We start from the raw sequence: 17,936 nt of genomic DNA, 5'->3' as shown, positions 1-17,936 counted from the left end.
GTATTGTTTTTTTTTCTTTTCAATAAATGCAGGATGTATAAGTAAATATGAATTTATTTTTCACGTTCTCTTTTCATGTTTGATGTGTAGTTTTCACAATACATATAATATCTACAGTGTTTTGTATAAGACTATTGAGGGGACTTCCTTGATGTTCCAGTGATTAAGACTCCAAGCTCCCAATGCAGAGGGCCATCCATGTTTGATCCTTGATCAGGGACCTGGATCTTACATGCTGCAACTAAAAAAGATGCTGCATGCCAGAACTAAACATCCTACCTACCAGAACTAAACTAAAAGACTTTGCCTGCCACAGCTAAGACCAAGTGCAGTCAAGTAGATATATATTTAAAAAAAAAAACCCAAAAGCTGTTGATGCAGGTATTGAGAGTTCGTCTCGTAAGCAGACAACATAAACATACCAATATACATGAATATAATACAGTACTGTAAATATATTTTCTATAGCTTATTTTGTTGTCAGAATACAGTATATAACACATACACAATATGTATTAATCAACTGTTTATGCTCTCAGTCCAAAGGCTTCCAGTCAACACAAGTAGGCTATCAGTAGTTAAATTTTGGAGAGAAAAGTTATATACACATATTTAATGCAGGACTTTGGCAATCCTGACTCCCTCATTGTTCAAGGGTCGGTCAGCTGTAGGGACTTCCCTGGTGGTCTAGAGGTTAAGACCCTGCCCTCCCACTGCAGGGAATTTGATCTGTGGTCCAGGAACCAAGGTCTCGCATGCCACACAGCACAACAAGGGTCAACTGAATATTGCTTATTTACATCTCAAGCTTCCTGGTCTCAGGACTTCTTTATATTCTTAATATTGAAAACCTTAGAGTTTTAACTATTCATTTTTATGTGGTTATATGTATCAATATTTACAATATTAAAATTAAAGCAAGTTTAAAAAATTTATTTTAAAAAATAACCCATGACATGCTGGTATAAATAATTGTTTTTAAATGTCCTTCAGGACAAAACAGTTCAGTGAGGAAAGTGGCCCTGTTTTGCTTTTTTTTTACAAATCTCTCTTAATACCTGATTTAATGGAAGACAGCGGGAGTCTCATAACAGTTTCTGCATTTGGTCTCTTGTGATCTCATTCATCATTGAACCTCTGGAAAACTCCATTGTACACTCAGAAGAGAATGAGGTTTTTTTTTTTTTTAAGGCTGATAACATTTTAGTGTTACTAATAAAATTGTTTGAATCCTTTTTTTAAAAAATTTATTTTAATTGGAGGCTGATTACTTTGCAATATTGTGGTGGTGGTTTTTGCCATACATTGATATGAATCAGCCATGGGTGAACATGTGTCCCCCTCTCCTGAACCCTGCTCCCTGCTCCCTCCCCATCCCTCTGGGTTGTCCCAGTGCACTGGCTTTGAGTGCCCTGTTTCATGCATCAAACTTGGACTGGTCGTCTATTTCACATATGGTAATATACATGTTTCAGTGGTATTCTCTCAGATCATACCACCCTTGCCTTCTCCCAGAGTCCAAAAGTCTGTTCTTTACATCTGTGTCTCTTTTGTTGTCTTGCATATAGTTTTGTTGTTACCATCTTTCTAAATTCCATATATATGCTTTAGTATACTGTATTGGTGCTTCTCTTTCTTACTTCATCATGTATAATATGCTCCAGTTTCATCCACCTCGTTAGAACTGATTCAAATGCATTCTTTTTTATAGCTGAGTAATATCCATTCATCTGCTGATGGACATCTAGGTTTTTCCGTGTCCTGGCTATTGTAAACAGTGCTGCGATGAACATTGGGGTGCACGTGTCTCTTTCAGTTCTGGTTTCCTCAGTGTGTATGCCCAGCAGTGGGATTGCTGGGTCATATGGCAGTTCTGTTTCCAGTTTTTTATGGAATCTCCACACTGTTCTCCATAGTGGCTGTACTAGTTTGCATTCCCACCAACAGTGTAAGAGGGTTCCCTTTTCTCCACACCCTCTCCAGCATTTATTGTTTGTAGACTTTTTGATGGCAGCCATTCTGACCTGCACGAGATGGTACCTCCTTGTGGTTTTGATTTGCTTTTCTCTGATAATGAATGTGTTTTCATGTGTTTGTTAATAATACATGTGTTTGTTAATAATCTTTTCATGTGTTTGTTAGCCATCTGTATGTCTTCTTTGGAGAAATGTCTGTTTAGTTCTTTGGCTCATTTTTTGATTGGGTTGTTTATTTTTCTGGTATTGAGCTGCATGAGCTGCTTATATAAAGTTGTTTGAATTTTACAGACACCCTATGAAGGTCACTGTACCTACATGCCACCCCCACTCCCAACTCCTCCCCTCCCTAAACCATTCTTTGAGGACCACTGATCTACATTGTGACAAAAGAGAATCCCAGACTTTTACTACAATAGAAAAATAAGCTGAACCGCATTACTCTTTTAAAAAATAATAGTTTTATTTATATATTTTCATCTGTGTTTGGTGTTTGTTGCAATGTGGGCATTTCTCTAGTTTCAGAGAGTGGGGGCTACTCTCTAGGCTTCTCATTGTGCTTCTGTTTTGGAGCACAGGCTCTAGGGCATTCAGGCTTTCAGTAGTTGTGGCATACGGGCCCGGTAATTGTGGCTCCCAGGGTCTAGGGCACAGGCTCAGTGGTTGTGGCACACGGGCTTAGTTGCTCTGCAGCATGTTGGATCTTCCTGCTTCAAGGATTGAACCCCCCTGTCTCCTGCATTGGCAGGCGAATTCTTTACTACTGAGCCACCAGGGGCAGCCCAGCATTATTTTTGATTGCAGAGCTAAACCAAACATTTTCTCCTATCTTTGTTGTAGCTTATTAATTTAAAATGTTTGGCTACATATATGTTTTACTAAAAATTAAATAAAATATAATATTTTTATTGTATTATTTAACATTAACATAGATTTTAGACATAAACTAGAATCTGGTCCTTTAGATTTCTTCAGTTGAAATATAACTGGGAGCAGACTTTCTCAAAGGGAAAATAGACAATTTTAGAACCATAAAATATATTAAGTAAACAAACGTAAATTGTAGTGATTGTTACGGATAGAACAAGCAGAGTGCTCAGAAATGGAACGGAGTTGATCAGGATTGCTGGAGGGGGCAGGTAATCTGGATATGTTTTAAGTTAACCTTAAACTGAGACTTGAAAGTCAGTAAGGAATTAATGATGTGGTAAGTTCTCCAGGCAAACAGAACATGATGTATAAATCTCTTGAAGAAGGATGGAGCTCATTGGCATGTTTCAGAAGCTGAATGATGATCTCTGTGACTGTGGTGTTTAATAAGTGCAAGGAGGAATGGCCCAAGGTGAAGTTGGACAGATACATATAAAATACCCAGGAATGTTCTCATCAGTGTAGTGCAGTAATCTAGTACTGAGACATACTCAGTGGCTCCACATACATTGTATGGATACAACGTAAAAAGGGCCATCAAAAAACCAAATGAATATTTCTGTAGGACAGAAATTGTGCCCAGTTGCTCAGTTGTGTCTGACTCTTTGCGACGCCATGGACTATAGCCTGCCAGGCTCCTCTGGCCATGGAATTTTCCAGGCAAAAATGGAATAGAATGAAAAGCATTGAGCCTGGTGGAAACCAGGGTCTACCAGGCTCTAAGACCAAAGCAGTAGTGGTTGAGAGTTAAGTTCTTGTGGGGTAAAGGGTGACAAACATGATACAGGAGCTGAGCTCGTGGCTAAAAGCAGGAAGCTTTAATGGGGCTCTGTTGCTGTGAAAAGGCACTGCATTGGGATAGGTAAATGCTGTCAGTCTCCCCGGGGCTATAAGAAAGCTGCAGTGGTTAGAAATGCTAGAGGAACAAGAACTCTGAAGCAGGCCAAATCAGGTCTGTGATTTTTCCAAATATTGATAACATGGAGCAGGAGCCCTAATTAGTGATTGTAAGACCTGATTCTGAACTACAGTAGTGGACAGGGAAGGCAGGTAGAGGTGGTTTCAAATCTTCAGAGGGACGAAGAGAGTAATACCTATAATCAAAATATAGGGGACCTCCCTGTGGTGGTAGAGTGGTTAAGAACCCGCCTGCTAGTGCAAGGGACACGGGTTTGATCTGGCCCAGGAAGATCCCACATGCCACAAAACAGTTAAACTGGGCACCATAACTACTGAGCCCTTGCCCTAGAGTCTGTGCTCTGCAACAAGAGAAGCTACCACAATGAGAAGCCTGTGCACCCCAAGGAAGAATAGTCCCGCCCTCTGCAATTAGAGAAAGCCCATGTGCAGCGATGAAGACCCCAGCACAGCCAAAAATAAGTAGAACTTACAATAATCAAAACATAACTTTATTCCAGATAAAAGTAATTTATGGAACTGTCAGTTACTTAGATCATGTTTAGGGTATTCAGAAAAGGAAAAGACATTAAAGTCAGCAAAGCAATTCTATAGGACAAATATCAGAAATATTTTTTCATGATTATTGTAAACAAAGAAATTACCTCTCACTAGATCTGCGAACCTGAATAACTTTTTTTCCAATTTTTAAACATAAACCTTTATAAAAATATCAACCTGCCATCATTTTCCTGTGTTATCAACATAACATAGTTTTGTTTATTATATGTTATCTCTTCAGACAGGTGGAATTTCAGAGTTCGTACTTCAAACATTTTCATAAATTTAGAATAGTTTATTTATTTATTTTATTTATTTCATAAATTTAGAAAAAAAGTTTATTTTTATCACCACCAGTGTGGTGGCTTGAGTTAGCCAGATAAATTGGATCAGGTTTAGTGACTACTTCCATATTCCATTTACCTGGAAAAAAGTCAACATGAATTTTAAGTGCATGTATTTTTTTGTTTTGTTTTGGTTCCTTCTAGAACAAGTCTTATTTTGTCTAATAAAAATATTGGTAAAATGTTATGAAACATGCTTTCTGATACCTCATGTTAACATTTTTTTCTTCAGTGGATTTGGCATGATAACATGCAGTTTCTTCAAGACAAAAACATTTTTGAACATACATATTTTGGGTAAGTTTGGTAGATTTTAATAAGAGAACTTTTATTACACAATTTAAAAAAGTCTTACTTCGTGAGAATTTTAACCTGTTATTTTCAAATTCTAGGTTTATGTGGCAGTTGTGTAGTTGTATCCCCAGTACATTACCAGATCCTAAAGCTGTGTCTTTAATGACAGCAAAGGTAATACATGTATAACCTTAGATAATTTCTTCAAAATTGATGACTTTAAAATAATTAAATCTTTTTTGCTTAAATTTGTCCTTTCTTGCAGTTAAGCACTTCCTTTGTCCTAGAGACATTTATTCATTCAAAAGAAAAGGTGCATATTTTATTTTTTAAACTTTTGTGCTATTTATGTCATTTATCAGATAGCTCTTAAAACCTCCAGTGACTTCTTTTTCTTTTTTAGCCCACAATGCTTCAGTGGATTGAACTGTTGACCAAGCAGTTTAATAATAGTCAAGCAGCTTGTGAGGTGAGGTGAATAATTCAACAAAACAATGCATAGCTTAAAATTCACTTTCTTGTTTTCTTTTATTCTTAACTTAGATGCTACAGCAAAATTATTTTATCTGTTATAAATCATAGAGAGCCCAGTGTTGATTATTCCTAAAATTACTTGATAGCCAAGAGAAATTTATAATTATGTATCAGCTTCATTACACTGAGTAAATAATTGATTTTTAAGTTACTTAAAAGTTCTTGTGTTCTCCCTGTCATGTATCAGAAGGAAAAAGTGTAGAAGATTTAGGAATGCACCAGGTATTTCTTAACTCCTTCTGCATATTACCAGAAAACACTAAAAAATACATACCTCCCTTACCTCCTGAGGAAAATAGTAGATCCCTTACCCCCTGAGGAAAATAGGAAAATCTGTCCCAGTAGATCAATTTATGTCCTATTTTATCTTTTCCAGAATTGCCTTATAAGAGAAACATATCCCTTAGGATAATATGCACACTGTTAATAATCACTTAGCCATATTGTCATCTTACTATTGATTATCATGTTTATGGTCTTGCAGAGTGGTATGTATCTTTCTAGGAATGCAAGTCTTACAAATTTCCAGAAATGGGAGACAGCAGCATAGTGTACAATGAGATTAGTTGAAGATTTTTTTTCATATATAGGTTTTTAGAGAGATTTTGAGTTTTTTCAGTTGGTTTGTTTGAATTAGCATTCAAACAAAATCCTTTCCACATTTTACTTTTGTCTTATAAATCTTTTTTCACCTATAATACAGTTGACCCTTGGACAACAGGGGTTTGAACTATTTGTCCTTTCACACATAGATTTTTTTCAATAGATATGTACAGTACTGTACAATCTGTGGTTAGTTAAATCTGAGAATGCAGGGGAATCTCAGATATAGAAGGTCAGCTATGGAACTTGAGTATTTGCAGATTTTTGTATATGCTGGGACTCCATATCAAGGAGCAGCTGTAGTTACCTTTTTTCCTTGCTCCGTACCACTTTGTCATTTGTTCTGCAGGATTTTCCACATGCTGGTTTTGACCTATTGCATCTTTTGGGTATTCTTTGACATACTCCTCTATTTCCCCTTCCTCTTCATGATTTTTAAGAAACTGGTAGATGCTGAAGCTATATTAGGTCATAAATTTGTTTTGTTTTTGTTGTTTTTTAATAAAGTTGTCACTTCAGTTTTTTCACTAAGGATTGGCCCTTAGAACTCTCTCAAGGAGTTAAAATTCTCTACAGTTGTCAGCAATTATGTGTATGCATTAATGAGCAGTACAGTTCAGTAAAGGAGTTAAATATATGATTAAGAGAGATCTTGAAATTAATAGGAAATTGTCTAAGTAAGTGTAAAATGTTTTGTGTTATCAAGAGAACATAAATTGGTTTTAAACAGAGGAAAAGTGAATCATCAGATCCTATCTTATTAATAGGAGCAAAAGATCCTACAGTGTGACATTTAAGAAGTCTAAGAGGAAAGTAGTATTCCACTTTGTTAAGCACTGCCACTTGTTATCATGTGGTTTGTACACTGTAATGTAAATGGCATCCATGGAATTCTGTATTGAGAAGACTTTGATTATGACTTTAGGCATTTTAGATTTTAGACTTTCTACCAGTTGAAAAATCTGTTTTGGTAAGAACTTAAAATAATTCAAATGTCAGTTAAAATTAAAATCCTTGTGTAATGTTTATCCCCAAGTGTTGGTTGAATATTAAAATCACATGATTTTCTTACAGTGGTTTTTGGATCGCATGGCTGATGATGATTGGTGGCCAATGCAGATACTAATTAAGTGCCCTAATCAAATTGTGAGACAGGTAAGAAAAATTTTCTTTGAAAAAGAAGTAGTTTTCAAGTAGTTGATTACTCTGAATTTGCCCATGAATATACTTTAACCCAGCATTGAAAGCATTGAAAAGATTGAGTTCTTACCACAAGAGTCACTTTGCTGTTATTTTTACCAGCCTCTTGGCACATCAGCTATCATTCCATTCAAGTGATTAAAATAATTCACATTTCCTCATTATGGGAAGATAGCTATAACTACCTGTTTTCTCAGTTGTGTGTATTGTACTCTGGGGACAGGATCGATGTGTGACATGTGAATTGTACTAATACTTTTTCAGTTCCTTAGATGCTCTACCCATGGTAGGGTACGGTAATAGCATTGAAAGTTAAATGAATAGTATATAACTTATTTCTGTGACAGATTCTGAAATGTCACATGAATCACTTTATTTTTCTTAAACCAATGGAAAAATTAACAAGGAAGAAAAAACACATATATCCACTTACGATACAAAACCAAAAATTTAATCTGAAATATGCTACTTTAAGTTATTCTTGATATATAATTCTTATAAAACCTTTTGATGTGTAAAATTTAGTGGTTTTTAGTCCTGTTCCCAAACATGCAACTATTATCTGTGTATAATTTTATAATACCCTGAAAAGAAATCCCATACCTATGAGCAGTCACTTCCATTTTATCCTTTTCCTTCTCTTTAGCCCCCGGCCACCATTCATCTACTTTCTATCTCTATGGATTTTCCTATTCACCATTTCACTTGAAGAAAATCACACATTATGTGTTTTTTTGTGATTGGCACGTTGTGGCTTATATCCGTAATTTGTTTCCTCTTACTGCCAAATAATATTCTATAAATGAGATTTTGTTTCTCTCTTAAGCAGTTGATGAATGTTTGTGATGTTTCCACTTCTTTGCTAGCTTGAATAATACTGCCGTGAACATTCATGTACAGATATTTGTGTGGACATATGTTTTCAGTTGTTTTGGATATATACATAGAAGTGAATTGCAGGGTTGTATGGTCACTATGTTTGACATTTTTAGAAACTATCAGATTTTTTTTATCATGGAGTCTGCACCTGTTTACATTCCCAGCAGCAATCTATGAAGGTTCCAGTTTTGCTACATCTTCTTCAACATTTGTTATCATCTTGATTTTAGCCATCCTAATGGGTGTGAAGTAGTATATCATGGTTTGGGTTTGCATTTCCTTTGTAATTAATGATATTGAACAACTTTTCATGTGCTTATTGGCTATTTGTATATCTTATTTAGCGAATTCTTAGACTTTATTTTTTAGCTGCACTGGCTGTTCATTGCGGCACATGGGGCTTCTCTAGTTGTGGCGTGCCGGCTCAGTATCCCGGCAGCATATGGAGTCTTAGTTCCCCAACAAGGGATCAAACCTGTGTCCCCTGCATTGGAAGGTATATTCTTACTACTGGACCACCAAGGAAGTCCCACCTCAGACATTTTTAATCCATAATTTTTTGGATAAACTTAAATTGTTTTCTCCTTGTCATTGAGGTTCTGATAAGCAACTACCCTTCCCCACGCCACTTTTCTGAAAGAAGTGGATGCCAGGTTTCTTTCTACTGTATCTCCATTAGTAAAGGTTTCATGAAGCTTTGTAGTTAGTAATCTCTACTACTAATACCTATAGTTTATTGTTGCTTTTTCCATTATAAAACTGAACATTGCTTTTCAAGCTAACTCTACCTTTTGTCCTCAGTCTGTAGTGGAGACTCCAGGAAATCTTTAGAATGTCAAAAGATAATCTGTGAGAAAAATATAAATGAGCAACAGAATTTTTGATCATGTTCGTTTTTCAGTATCTTTGTTACCTGACATGACTTGTCTCTTCGGTTGTCATATCTTTTCACTTGTAGATGTTTCAGCGTTTGTGTATCCATGTAATTCAGAGACTTAGACCTGTGCACGCTCATCTCTATCTACAGCCAGGGATGGAAGATGGGTAAGAAGTATACCTTTTGAACTGAACATTTTAAGCTTTTTTATTACCTGCCTGCAAAGTATTTTTAAATATCCACACTGAAATATTTAGGTTCTCCTATTTTAAAAAGTCTATAATAATATAAATCAAGAAGGAAAATTTTTGTTTTATTTTTATTTAATTGCATTTTCGAAATCCTCTACAGGGAACTTTGATTTAGTCTTTTTGTTTTGATTTCAGTGAGAGAGAACTGGAATCCAACTGTTTGTATTGCTATACAAAGATGATACATTCAGATTTTTAATATTTCTTCTCCCAGAATATCTATTCCCAGACTTCATAGTTTCTCTAAGATACATAAAATTATGTTTTCAGGTCTGATGATATGGATGCTTCAGTAGAAGATATAGGTGGTCGTTCGTGTGTCACTCGATTTGTGAGAACTCTGTTATTAATTATGGAACATGGTGTAAAGCCTCACAGTAAACATCTTACAGAATATTTTGCTTTCCTTTATGAATTTGCCAAAATGGGTGAAGAAGAGGTGAGGCTGTATCTTGTTTATTTTTGGTATTATATACTTATTTTCAGTATTTAAAACATAATTGTATTTATATTTTTAAATCAATATTTTTGTTTTTAGAGCCAGTTTTTGCTTTCATTGCAAGCCATATCTACAATGGTACATTTTTACATGGGAACCAAAGGGCCTGAAAATGTAAGTACAGTTCTGCTTCATATCAGGGATATTTAGAGGTCATAGTTTCAAGTTGCACCATGGAAAGATAGTGGATTTCCTTTTAAGTCCCCTCTAGCCCTGATATTAAATGATTTTAGGAGTCTGTTCGGTTGATATCTTTAATGGATCTAGTAAGAGAAGAAACAATCAAGCAATACATTTCACTGGTATGGCCCAGGATCAAAACCAATAAATTTAGCAAAATGACCATCACCTGCTTTAGTTTCCTATCGGCATTTGTGTTTCGGTGAACATTTTTTCTGACCATATTTTTAAAGCCCTTTGCTGTATTAAATTTGTAAGTCTCCTAAAAATTCAGGTAGCTAGTCTGTTCATAATATTGGAAGTATTTCATCAATTTTATATTGTTTGTAATGACCACATTGGATTGAATGCTCTATTTGTTCTATCTTATTAAATTCTTGTTGCAGCCTAAGTGGTAAGTACTATTGTTATCTCCATTTTACAGACGCGGAACTTGAGGCATAAAGAAGTTAACTTATTTTACATGACAGTGAGTTAGCATTTGATCCTTGATTAGACTCCTGAACAAACCTATTAGCCACTATGCGGTCATGGTTCTCCAAATATATACTGTTATTATCTAATTCCCGCCTAGGTGGCTACTTATTCAGTATTGCATTTCAAACTCCTGATGAATTTCTCTTTGAAATGCCTACTGTTTGGATTTTCTGAAAATTGCAAATATAGATTCCTTTATTTGTGTGACATTTTTATTAAATACTTTCTTATCATATTCATATGAACTTTGATCCTGATTTATCTTCCAAAGAACTTACCTATAAGAAAAAGTTACTATTAAAGAATTTATCTCTTTAGGTAAGGTAAATACTCACAATATTGGGAATTATTGTTCTTTACAACTCTGCCTGTTAAATCTAAAATTGTCCTGAGTGTCATTTAGACTTTTAAAGTTAGGGTGAGGCCTTTGAATGTTATTTTTCCTGCCATCATCTACCCACCATCTACCCTGTATAAAATAATCAAGCTATTTGCTGTCAACCTAATGTTAAAAAACAAGTATATTAAAAATGAATTGTGTTTATGTTCTAGCCTCAAGTTGAAGTGTTGTCAGAGGAAGAAGGAGAAGAGGAGGAGGAGGAAGAAGATATACTCTCTCTGGCAGAAGAGAAATACAGGCCAGCTGCCCTTGAAAAAATGATAGCTTTAGTTGCTCTTTTGGTTGAACAGTCTCGCTCAGAAAGGTGAAATGTTTCAACATTCAAAATGCTTAAAGCATGTTTGGTTTTATTCTTTTTACATATTTGTTTTATCATTCTTAATTCGGTGGCTTTTGTTACTTAATTCTTTTTAAATAATAACATGATTCATCAACTCTTGTAGCATAAGTATTTCAGTCCTTTGTACCAAACTTTTACTTTGCCTCTGAGTCATGTTAGAAATATACATTGAAGAAATATACAGTAAAATATCTAGCAAAATTATATGTGCATTCATCTTTTAACCTAGCAACCCCACTTCTGGGATTCTGTTCCCAAAATACAGAAAGATGTATATTTATTGAAGCAGTGTTTATAAACAGCAAAAGACTGAAAATGTCCACAAAGATGGGACTAGTTGAAGAAACAGCATCCCCTCTATAAGAGTACTCCATTGCAGAAAAAAGAAGAATATGGAATCTGTATATTACCATGAAGAAATCTTCAGGATAGATATTACTAAGGTGAAAAAAATGAAGGTGGACAAAAGTATATATAGAATACTATATATTTTTTTTTTTTTGGGCCGCATGGTTTGGCTTGCAGGATCCCCGAGTCCTAACCATTGGACTGCCAAAAAATTCCCTATAGTATGCTACTTTTTAAGACAGGGGAGGCTGAGAGAGACAAAATGAGTGAAAGAGTGTGTGTGTGTGCATGCGCGTTCGTTTGTGTGTGTGTACGCGTGTGCGCGTTCGTTTGTGTGTGCGCACGCACATGCATACGCACATAACCAAGCCTCCTCATACATGGATCTCCAATTTGCAAATTTGCCTACTTAGCTGAAATTTATTTGTAATCCCCAAATCAATACCTGTGAAGCTTTTATATTCATTTGTGGATTACAGAATGTACCAAAAATTTGGAGTTGACGTGACAACACAGTTCCCCAGCTGAGGTCAGATGTGGTGACACTATGCCTTCTTGTTTCAGTTCTCATATTGTAAACAAACTTTTTTGCGGTATGTGCCACATTTTTCACATTTATGCTCTTTATTTGGTCATTTGGCTGTTTAAAAATGGTCCCAAGCATAGTGCCAAGTGCTATCTAGTTTGTTCCAAAGTTCAAGAATGTACTAATGGTCAACATTAAATCAGGTGTCTTGAAACAGAAGCACACATCTGAAACAAGGTAACATTGATTTATCAATGAAAATGTTATGACCCAGAGGGTCACAGGAACCAGCTGTGTGTTTTCCCTATGAGCAATGATTCAGTGTTCACTGATTCAGTGTTTGCATCTCCGTATAGAACATAAGTACTGCAAATGACAGGAATTGAGGTTTTTTTTTTTAATTGAAGACTAAGTTTTTAAAAATAAACTTTAAAAACAAGTTTCCAGTGGTTGGGGGGAGGAGAAAACAGACTGGAGGGGACAGGAATGGAAGTTTGACTTCTTTGAATGTAGTACATTGTTTTGTTTTTTAGATTTATTTTTGGAATCATGTGAATGTTTTATATAATTATAAATTTAATAAAATGCAGTCCCTAAAAATCAAAAGCAGACTGAAATAAATGAGACTAACTGTATATTGAGTTGGTGACATAAACATTGGAGAAGAATTAATTAAAGTGACTTTAGAACACGTTGATTTAACTGTAATTTTTAGTGGTATGTACCTGAAAGACAAAGAAAAATTGTAAAATTATCTTAAAGTGTTTTGCTAATTATATTGTTAGTATTAATATAACTAGAATTATTATTTTGAAACTATGTTATAGAATAAAGTAAATAGATAATTGTTAACATCATTAGAAACCAAGATTTTCAGAAAAAGAAAAGAGAAATATTAATATAAAATTGTAGGATGTTTATTTAACTTCTTTAACACTAAATTTGAATTTGGCAATATCAGTAGAATTCATGGTATATTTTGTCTTAAGCAAGCAAAAAATGTATTATGTATCTCCATTTTCTGAAAACATCTAGAAACTCTGTCCAACCCAAAATCAATGAGTGCCACTGGCATCTAGATATCATTTACCACTGAAAAAAATCAAGGTTCCTTAGGAAAATGGCCAGTTCTAGGTTTTGGGCAAGAAATGAATGGGAAGCCTTGAACATTTTGTCATTTTGGAAAGCAGGGAGGCTATCAGAGACTTTTGGGGTCTTGTTAAAAGGTCTCAAGAGTCAACTTGAGGAGGTTTCTACTGGTCACAGACTGGACAACTTGAACATCAATAACAACAAGAAGTAACTGCAAGTGGACTAAAACATTTCACGGATGTTTACATCCATGAGTTCATAATGATACCTAAAAGCAAAATTTTAAAAATTATTGGCAACCTTTGGAGTATATTAAGAAACCAAACAATAATTTTGAAAGCATATTAATAAAGGAACAGCATCAAGTATTTATCTTACCTGCAAGAATTATACTTCATGGCAACCAGATTGTAAATGAGAGATGCTCGTCGTCATAGAGGTATTTGAGCTAATAAATGAGCAAGTAGTGCTGGAATTGGGATACTAGTATTTTGCATCCCAAATAAAGTAATGGATCTAGGAAATGATCATTGTGGGCTGAAAACTTTAGAAAAAGAGGGACAGCTTTTCATTGTGCCTCATGATGAAAGTTCATACCACTGCTTACAAGGTATTCTTAATTAAAGGGTCAAACCTAGATCTGATCAAGTTTCTGGGTTTAACTACCAGTTTACAGGAAATACGGGGACAGAGGAATATGTTAAAACAACACAATGAGGATATAATCAGCAAGATGGAAATGTGGGAAATTCTACACGACAAACTACCTCCTCTTCAGCAGATTAAATTGCAAGATAAAAAGAAAATCGGAGGGGAAACCAGTTGTCTAAGAGAGATTTAAAAGACATTTCAACCAATGGCAACAGAGGACTTTATTTGGATCCTGATTCAAACAGATTATAACTTTTTTTTTTTTTTTTTAGAAACTTGAGGAAATTGTACATTGACTGGATCTTGTATGATAATAAGGAATTTTAATTTAGGTGTGAATAATGGTAGTGTGTTACATTTTTGAAGTTTATGTTTGAGAGATATATTGATTGATGGGCTCAGTGATACAATATCTGGAGTTGTTTCAGAATAGTTCAGATTGATTAAGTAGGAGGTACAAATGAAACAACACTGACCATGAGTTGGTAATTTGACTGTTGGGATGCTTACACTATTTTTGTATGTGTTTGAAATTTTCTTTACTAAGTTGAAGAAATATGCAGTAATTTTAAACTTGAAAGTGAAATTCTTTATTTCTTCAAAGTTTGGTTTGTTTTAAAACTCCTCATGTCAGAAAAGCTCTCTAAATTATAAATTAGATCCATTCTCGTGCACGGACATATTGAGTTAATTAAATGGAAATGGAAATAAAGTAGATTTGGACTTCCATATATAAATCTTGGAATTTTGAAAAATTGTCCAAAAGGTGTCTAGTGAACAGGTCTAGCTAGCGGAAAGTTCAAAAATCATTTTATGATGGTGTCTTGGTATACTTGTAACTGAATCAACAATGTTGTTATGTATCATGACTCAAATGGCTCTAAATTAGTATAGAGGAAAGAAAAACTTATTTCTACTAATGTTTTCTTTCAGGCATTTGACATTGTCACAGACTGACATGGCGGCATTAACAGGAGGAAAGGTAATGCCTTCTTAATATTAGACCACTTGATAATCCAAAAAGTAACAAAATCGTTCTTAAATGAACAACTTTTGCTTTTGACAGGGATTTCCCTTCTTGTTTCAACATATTCGCGATGGCATCAATATAAGACAAACTTGTAATCTGATTTTCAGCCTTTGTCGATACAATAATCGACTTGCAGAACATGTAAGTACTGAGAAACAGTCAAAGTTTTTTGGTAATTTTTGGAAGAATATTCTGAAATTCTCCCCCTCCCCCTTCTTGTTTCAGATTGTATCTATGCTTTTCACATCAATAGCAAAATTGACTCCTGAGGTATGTAGACATTTGTTAACTCATGTTTTTCGAATTACTGTGAGGACTAACAATGCTTTCAGGTGAACCTTTCTAACCGTTCTTGAGGAAAAGTTTATCAAGACTTCCCCCATAATACAGTAACCTATTTTTAACTATATAACTTGAATAAATTGAACTACCTCTTCATGTCTTATCACAAATGTCATTTTCCCAATTAACATAATTTGAACATATCAGTGTGTCACCTAGGTACTAAGCTTTAAAGTTGTTTGGTTTGAAGCATATATCATATTGTACCTTAGAAGAAAGTGAACTAACTAAAATTCTGCTTAGGTGGATAAGTTTGTATTTTTTAAAAAACTAAAATGTTATAGCTACTTTGAGAATACATTTCAAATATTAATATGAATTATACCTCAGAGAGCACAAGTTGCTACAGGAAACTTTTAATCTAAATTTTTCTATAAACATGGTTGTCTCTTCTCATTAACTAGAGTTTTTTTGCGCCTGCCCCCCCGCCCCAACCAGTTGACCTCCAGAAAACTATATTTTCTGTTACATGTGGCTCCTGCGCAATTGACACTGTGTCCTGAGCTCATCCTGCTGCTTCATGGTAGTTGAGGTTCATACATATGAGTACTAATCTCTCTAACCTAATACAACAGATTTAAATGTGATCTGTAGAAGAGTTACATTTGTTTTCTAGTGAAAGTGATTGATTCACCAGATCTAAATATGCAGTCATATATGTGTCTTATAGGCAGCCAATCCTTTCTTTAAATTGTTGACTATGCTAATGGAGTTTGCCGGTGGACCTCCAGGAATGCCTCCCTTTGCATCTTACATTCTGCAGAGGATATGGGAGGTAAGTCTTGTAGATGTTCTAGTATTTATTTTTCTAACACAGTCACTCCCATTTTAAGTACTAGTTTCTTCTTGCTTGGGTAACTCAGTATGGTTTTAGTAAATCATAGGTCAGGAGAAGAAAAGATACTTTAGTCAGAAGATCTAGAGGAAGAAGATTTCCTGGCTAGTTAGTGTCCCAGATGTTTAAAGACTTTCTTGTAGAATCATAAACAACCTTTACTCAGTATGAGGTTCTCATTCCCCTACTCTCAAAGATTCCATGAAGTGGTAGAAGCCCTAGAAATAAAAACTAGTTGCTTTCAGTAGTTGATAGAAAATACAGAGGAAGCACCAACCACTACCTGTCTTCCAGAATTACTGCTGAGGTTACAGAATTTCTTAGTGTTGGAAATGCCCACTCGCTGGGCCAGGGGCTTGGTGGACTTTTTCTCTTGATAAGCCAGATAGTAAATATTTTAGGTTTTGTGGGCCATATGGTCTCTGTCAGAACCACTCAACTGCTGTTTTACCATAAAATCAGCCATAGACAAATATAAATGAGTGGGCATGGCTGTGTTCCAATACAAACTCAAAAACGGGCAAACCACAGAATTTGTCCTGCGATCCATAATTTTCCAACCGCTGCTCTAGATTCCTGAGATTTCCTTTTTCCATGAAAAAAATCTTTCCAGCAGTATAGTGAGCTAATTTTCATTCTCAATTACAGTAGCAGATTGGTCAAACTATAAGAAAAATGAAGATGGAAACATCAAGAAATTAAAGCACTTTTAATGAATACTTTTTTAACATTAATTTTATTTATTTATTTTTGTCTGTGCTGGGTTCTTGTTGCTGCACAGGCTTTTCTCTAGTTGTGGCAAGCAGGGGCTACTCTCTAATTGTGGTGTGAGGGCTTCTCATTGCGGTGGCTTCTCTTTTTGCTGAGCATGGGCTCTAGAACATCTGGACTTCGGTAGTTGCGACATGTGAGCTCAGCAGTTGCAGCTTCCAGGCTCTAGAGCACAAAGTGTCAGTAGTTGTGGTGCACAGGCTTAGTTGCTCTGTGGCATGTGTGATCTTCCTGGACCAGGGATTGAACCCATGTCATCTGCACTGTCAGGCAGTGTAGTTGTAAACTTAAGACCTAAAAGTCATTGGGTTTCTCTTATTGGTCCTGTGCTAGAATCCTTGGTTAATATAATTTGATTTTGTAAACTATTGAGAAATACTCTTTGAACATATTCCTGTTAATAAAAATAAATTGCTTTAAAAATGGGAGAAAAAAACATGAGTGTGAAACTTCTTTCAGGTTCCAGTTTTCAGGAAACTGTTTTAGCTTTCAGGTGTCTAATGTATATACCAAAAGTAAGTTTGAAAGAGTAACTGCTCATTCACCTAGACTTATATTCTGTTCTTGTCATTTTACTTGTAGGTGATTGAATACAATCCTTCTCAGTGTCTGGATTGGTTGGCAGTGCAGACACCCCGAAATAAACTGGCACACAGCTGGGTTCTACAGAATATGGAAAACTGGGTTGAGCGGTTTCTTTTGGCTCACAATTATCCTAGAGTCAGGACTTGTAAGTCAAATATTCAGAATTTAACAAACCATTTGTTGTTCCAAGTTTTGTTTTTAAGGTGATTACAGTATGCTCATTGTATATAATGTAAAAAAACTCTTAGAGATACAGTTTGTTTTTGAGATACTGTTTTAAAGGCCAAAGTTTTATTAGTATTTGAAAACCTATGACAGTATTTTACAAATATCTGTAATTGTTTTTTTTTTTTAAAAGGATAGGAAACTGTCTTTTCTTGGGTTACATCACCACCACTATCATTTTTGTTTCCTTTTTTGGTAGAGTCACAAAACATGATCAGCATTAATGAAGAGAGTAAAGGGTCAGAAAATCTTGTCTTAAAAATAACTTGAGAAGGCCAAGAGTAAAAGT

General features: G+C 35.1%; 1 protein-coding gene across 5 annotated transcripts in view; it reads left to right on the top strand.

Annotated features, from left to right (window-relative positions):
* Positions 1-17,936, top strand: part of USP34 (ubiquitin specific peptidase 34) — a 224,607-nt gene that overhangs the window by 181,004 nt on the left and 25,667 nt on the right. For all 5 annotated transcript variants that reach the window (XR_006269446.1, XM_043468840.1, XM_043468843.1 and 2 more), the window contains 14 exons: positions 4,941-5,005; positions 5,101-5,176; positions 5,268-5,315; positions 5,406-5,471; positions 7,214-7,294; positions 9,177-9,262; positions 9,617-9,785; positions 9,885-9,959; positions 11,055-11,206; positions 14,793-14,841; positions 14,926-15,030; positions 15,115-15,159; positions 15,902-16,006; positions 17,420-17,567. Coding sequence is in view for 4 of the 5 variants with exons in the window: in XM_043468840.1 (XP_043324775.1) it covers positions 4,941-5,005; positions 5,101-5,176; positions 5,268-5,315; positions 5,406-5,471; positions 7,214-7,294; positions 9,177-9,262; positions 9,617-9,785; positions 9,885-9,959; positions 11,055-11,206; positions 14,793-14,841; positions 14,926-15,030; positions 15,115-15,159; positions 15,902-16,006; positions 17,420-17,567 (1,270 nt within the window). In the remaining variant the exon portion in view is untranslated. The remainder of the gene's footprint in view (positions 1-4,940; positions 5,006-5,100; positions 5,177-5,267; positions 5,316-5,405; positions 5,472-7,213; positions 7,295-9,176; positions 9,263-9,616; positions 9,786-9,884; positions 9,960-11,054; positions 11,207-14,792; positions 14,842-14,925; positions 15,031-15,114; positions 15,160-15,901; positions 16,007-17,419; positions 17,568-17,936) is intronic.

This window comes from Cervus canadensis, chromosome 5, assembly GCF_019320065.1.
Source record: "Cervus canadensis isolate Bull #8, Minnesota chromosome 5, ASM1932006v1, whole genome shotgun sequence".
Lineage (NCBI taxonomy): Eukaryota > Metazoa > Chordata > Mammalia > Artiodactyla > Cervidae > Cervus > Cervus canadensis.
Note: the sequence above shows the minus strand (reverse complement) of the source record. Positions and strands in the feature narration are given on the sequence as shown.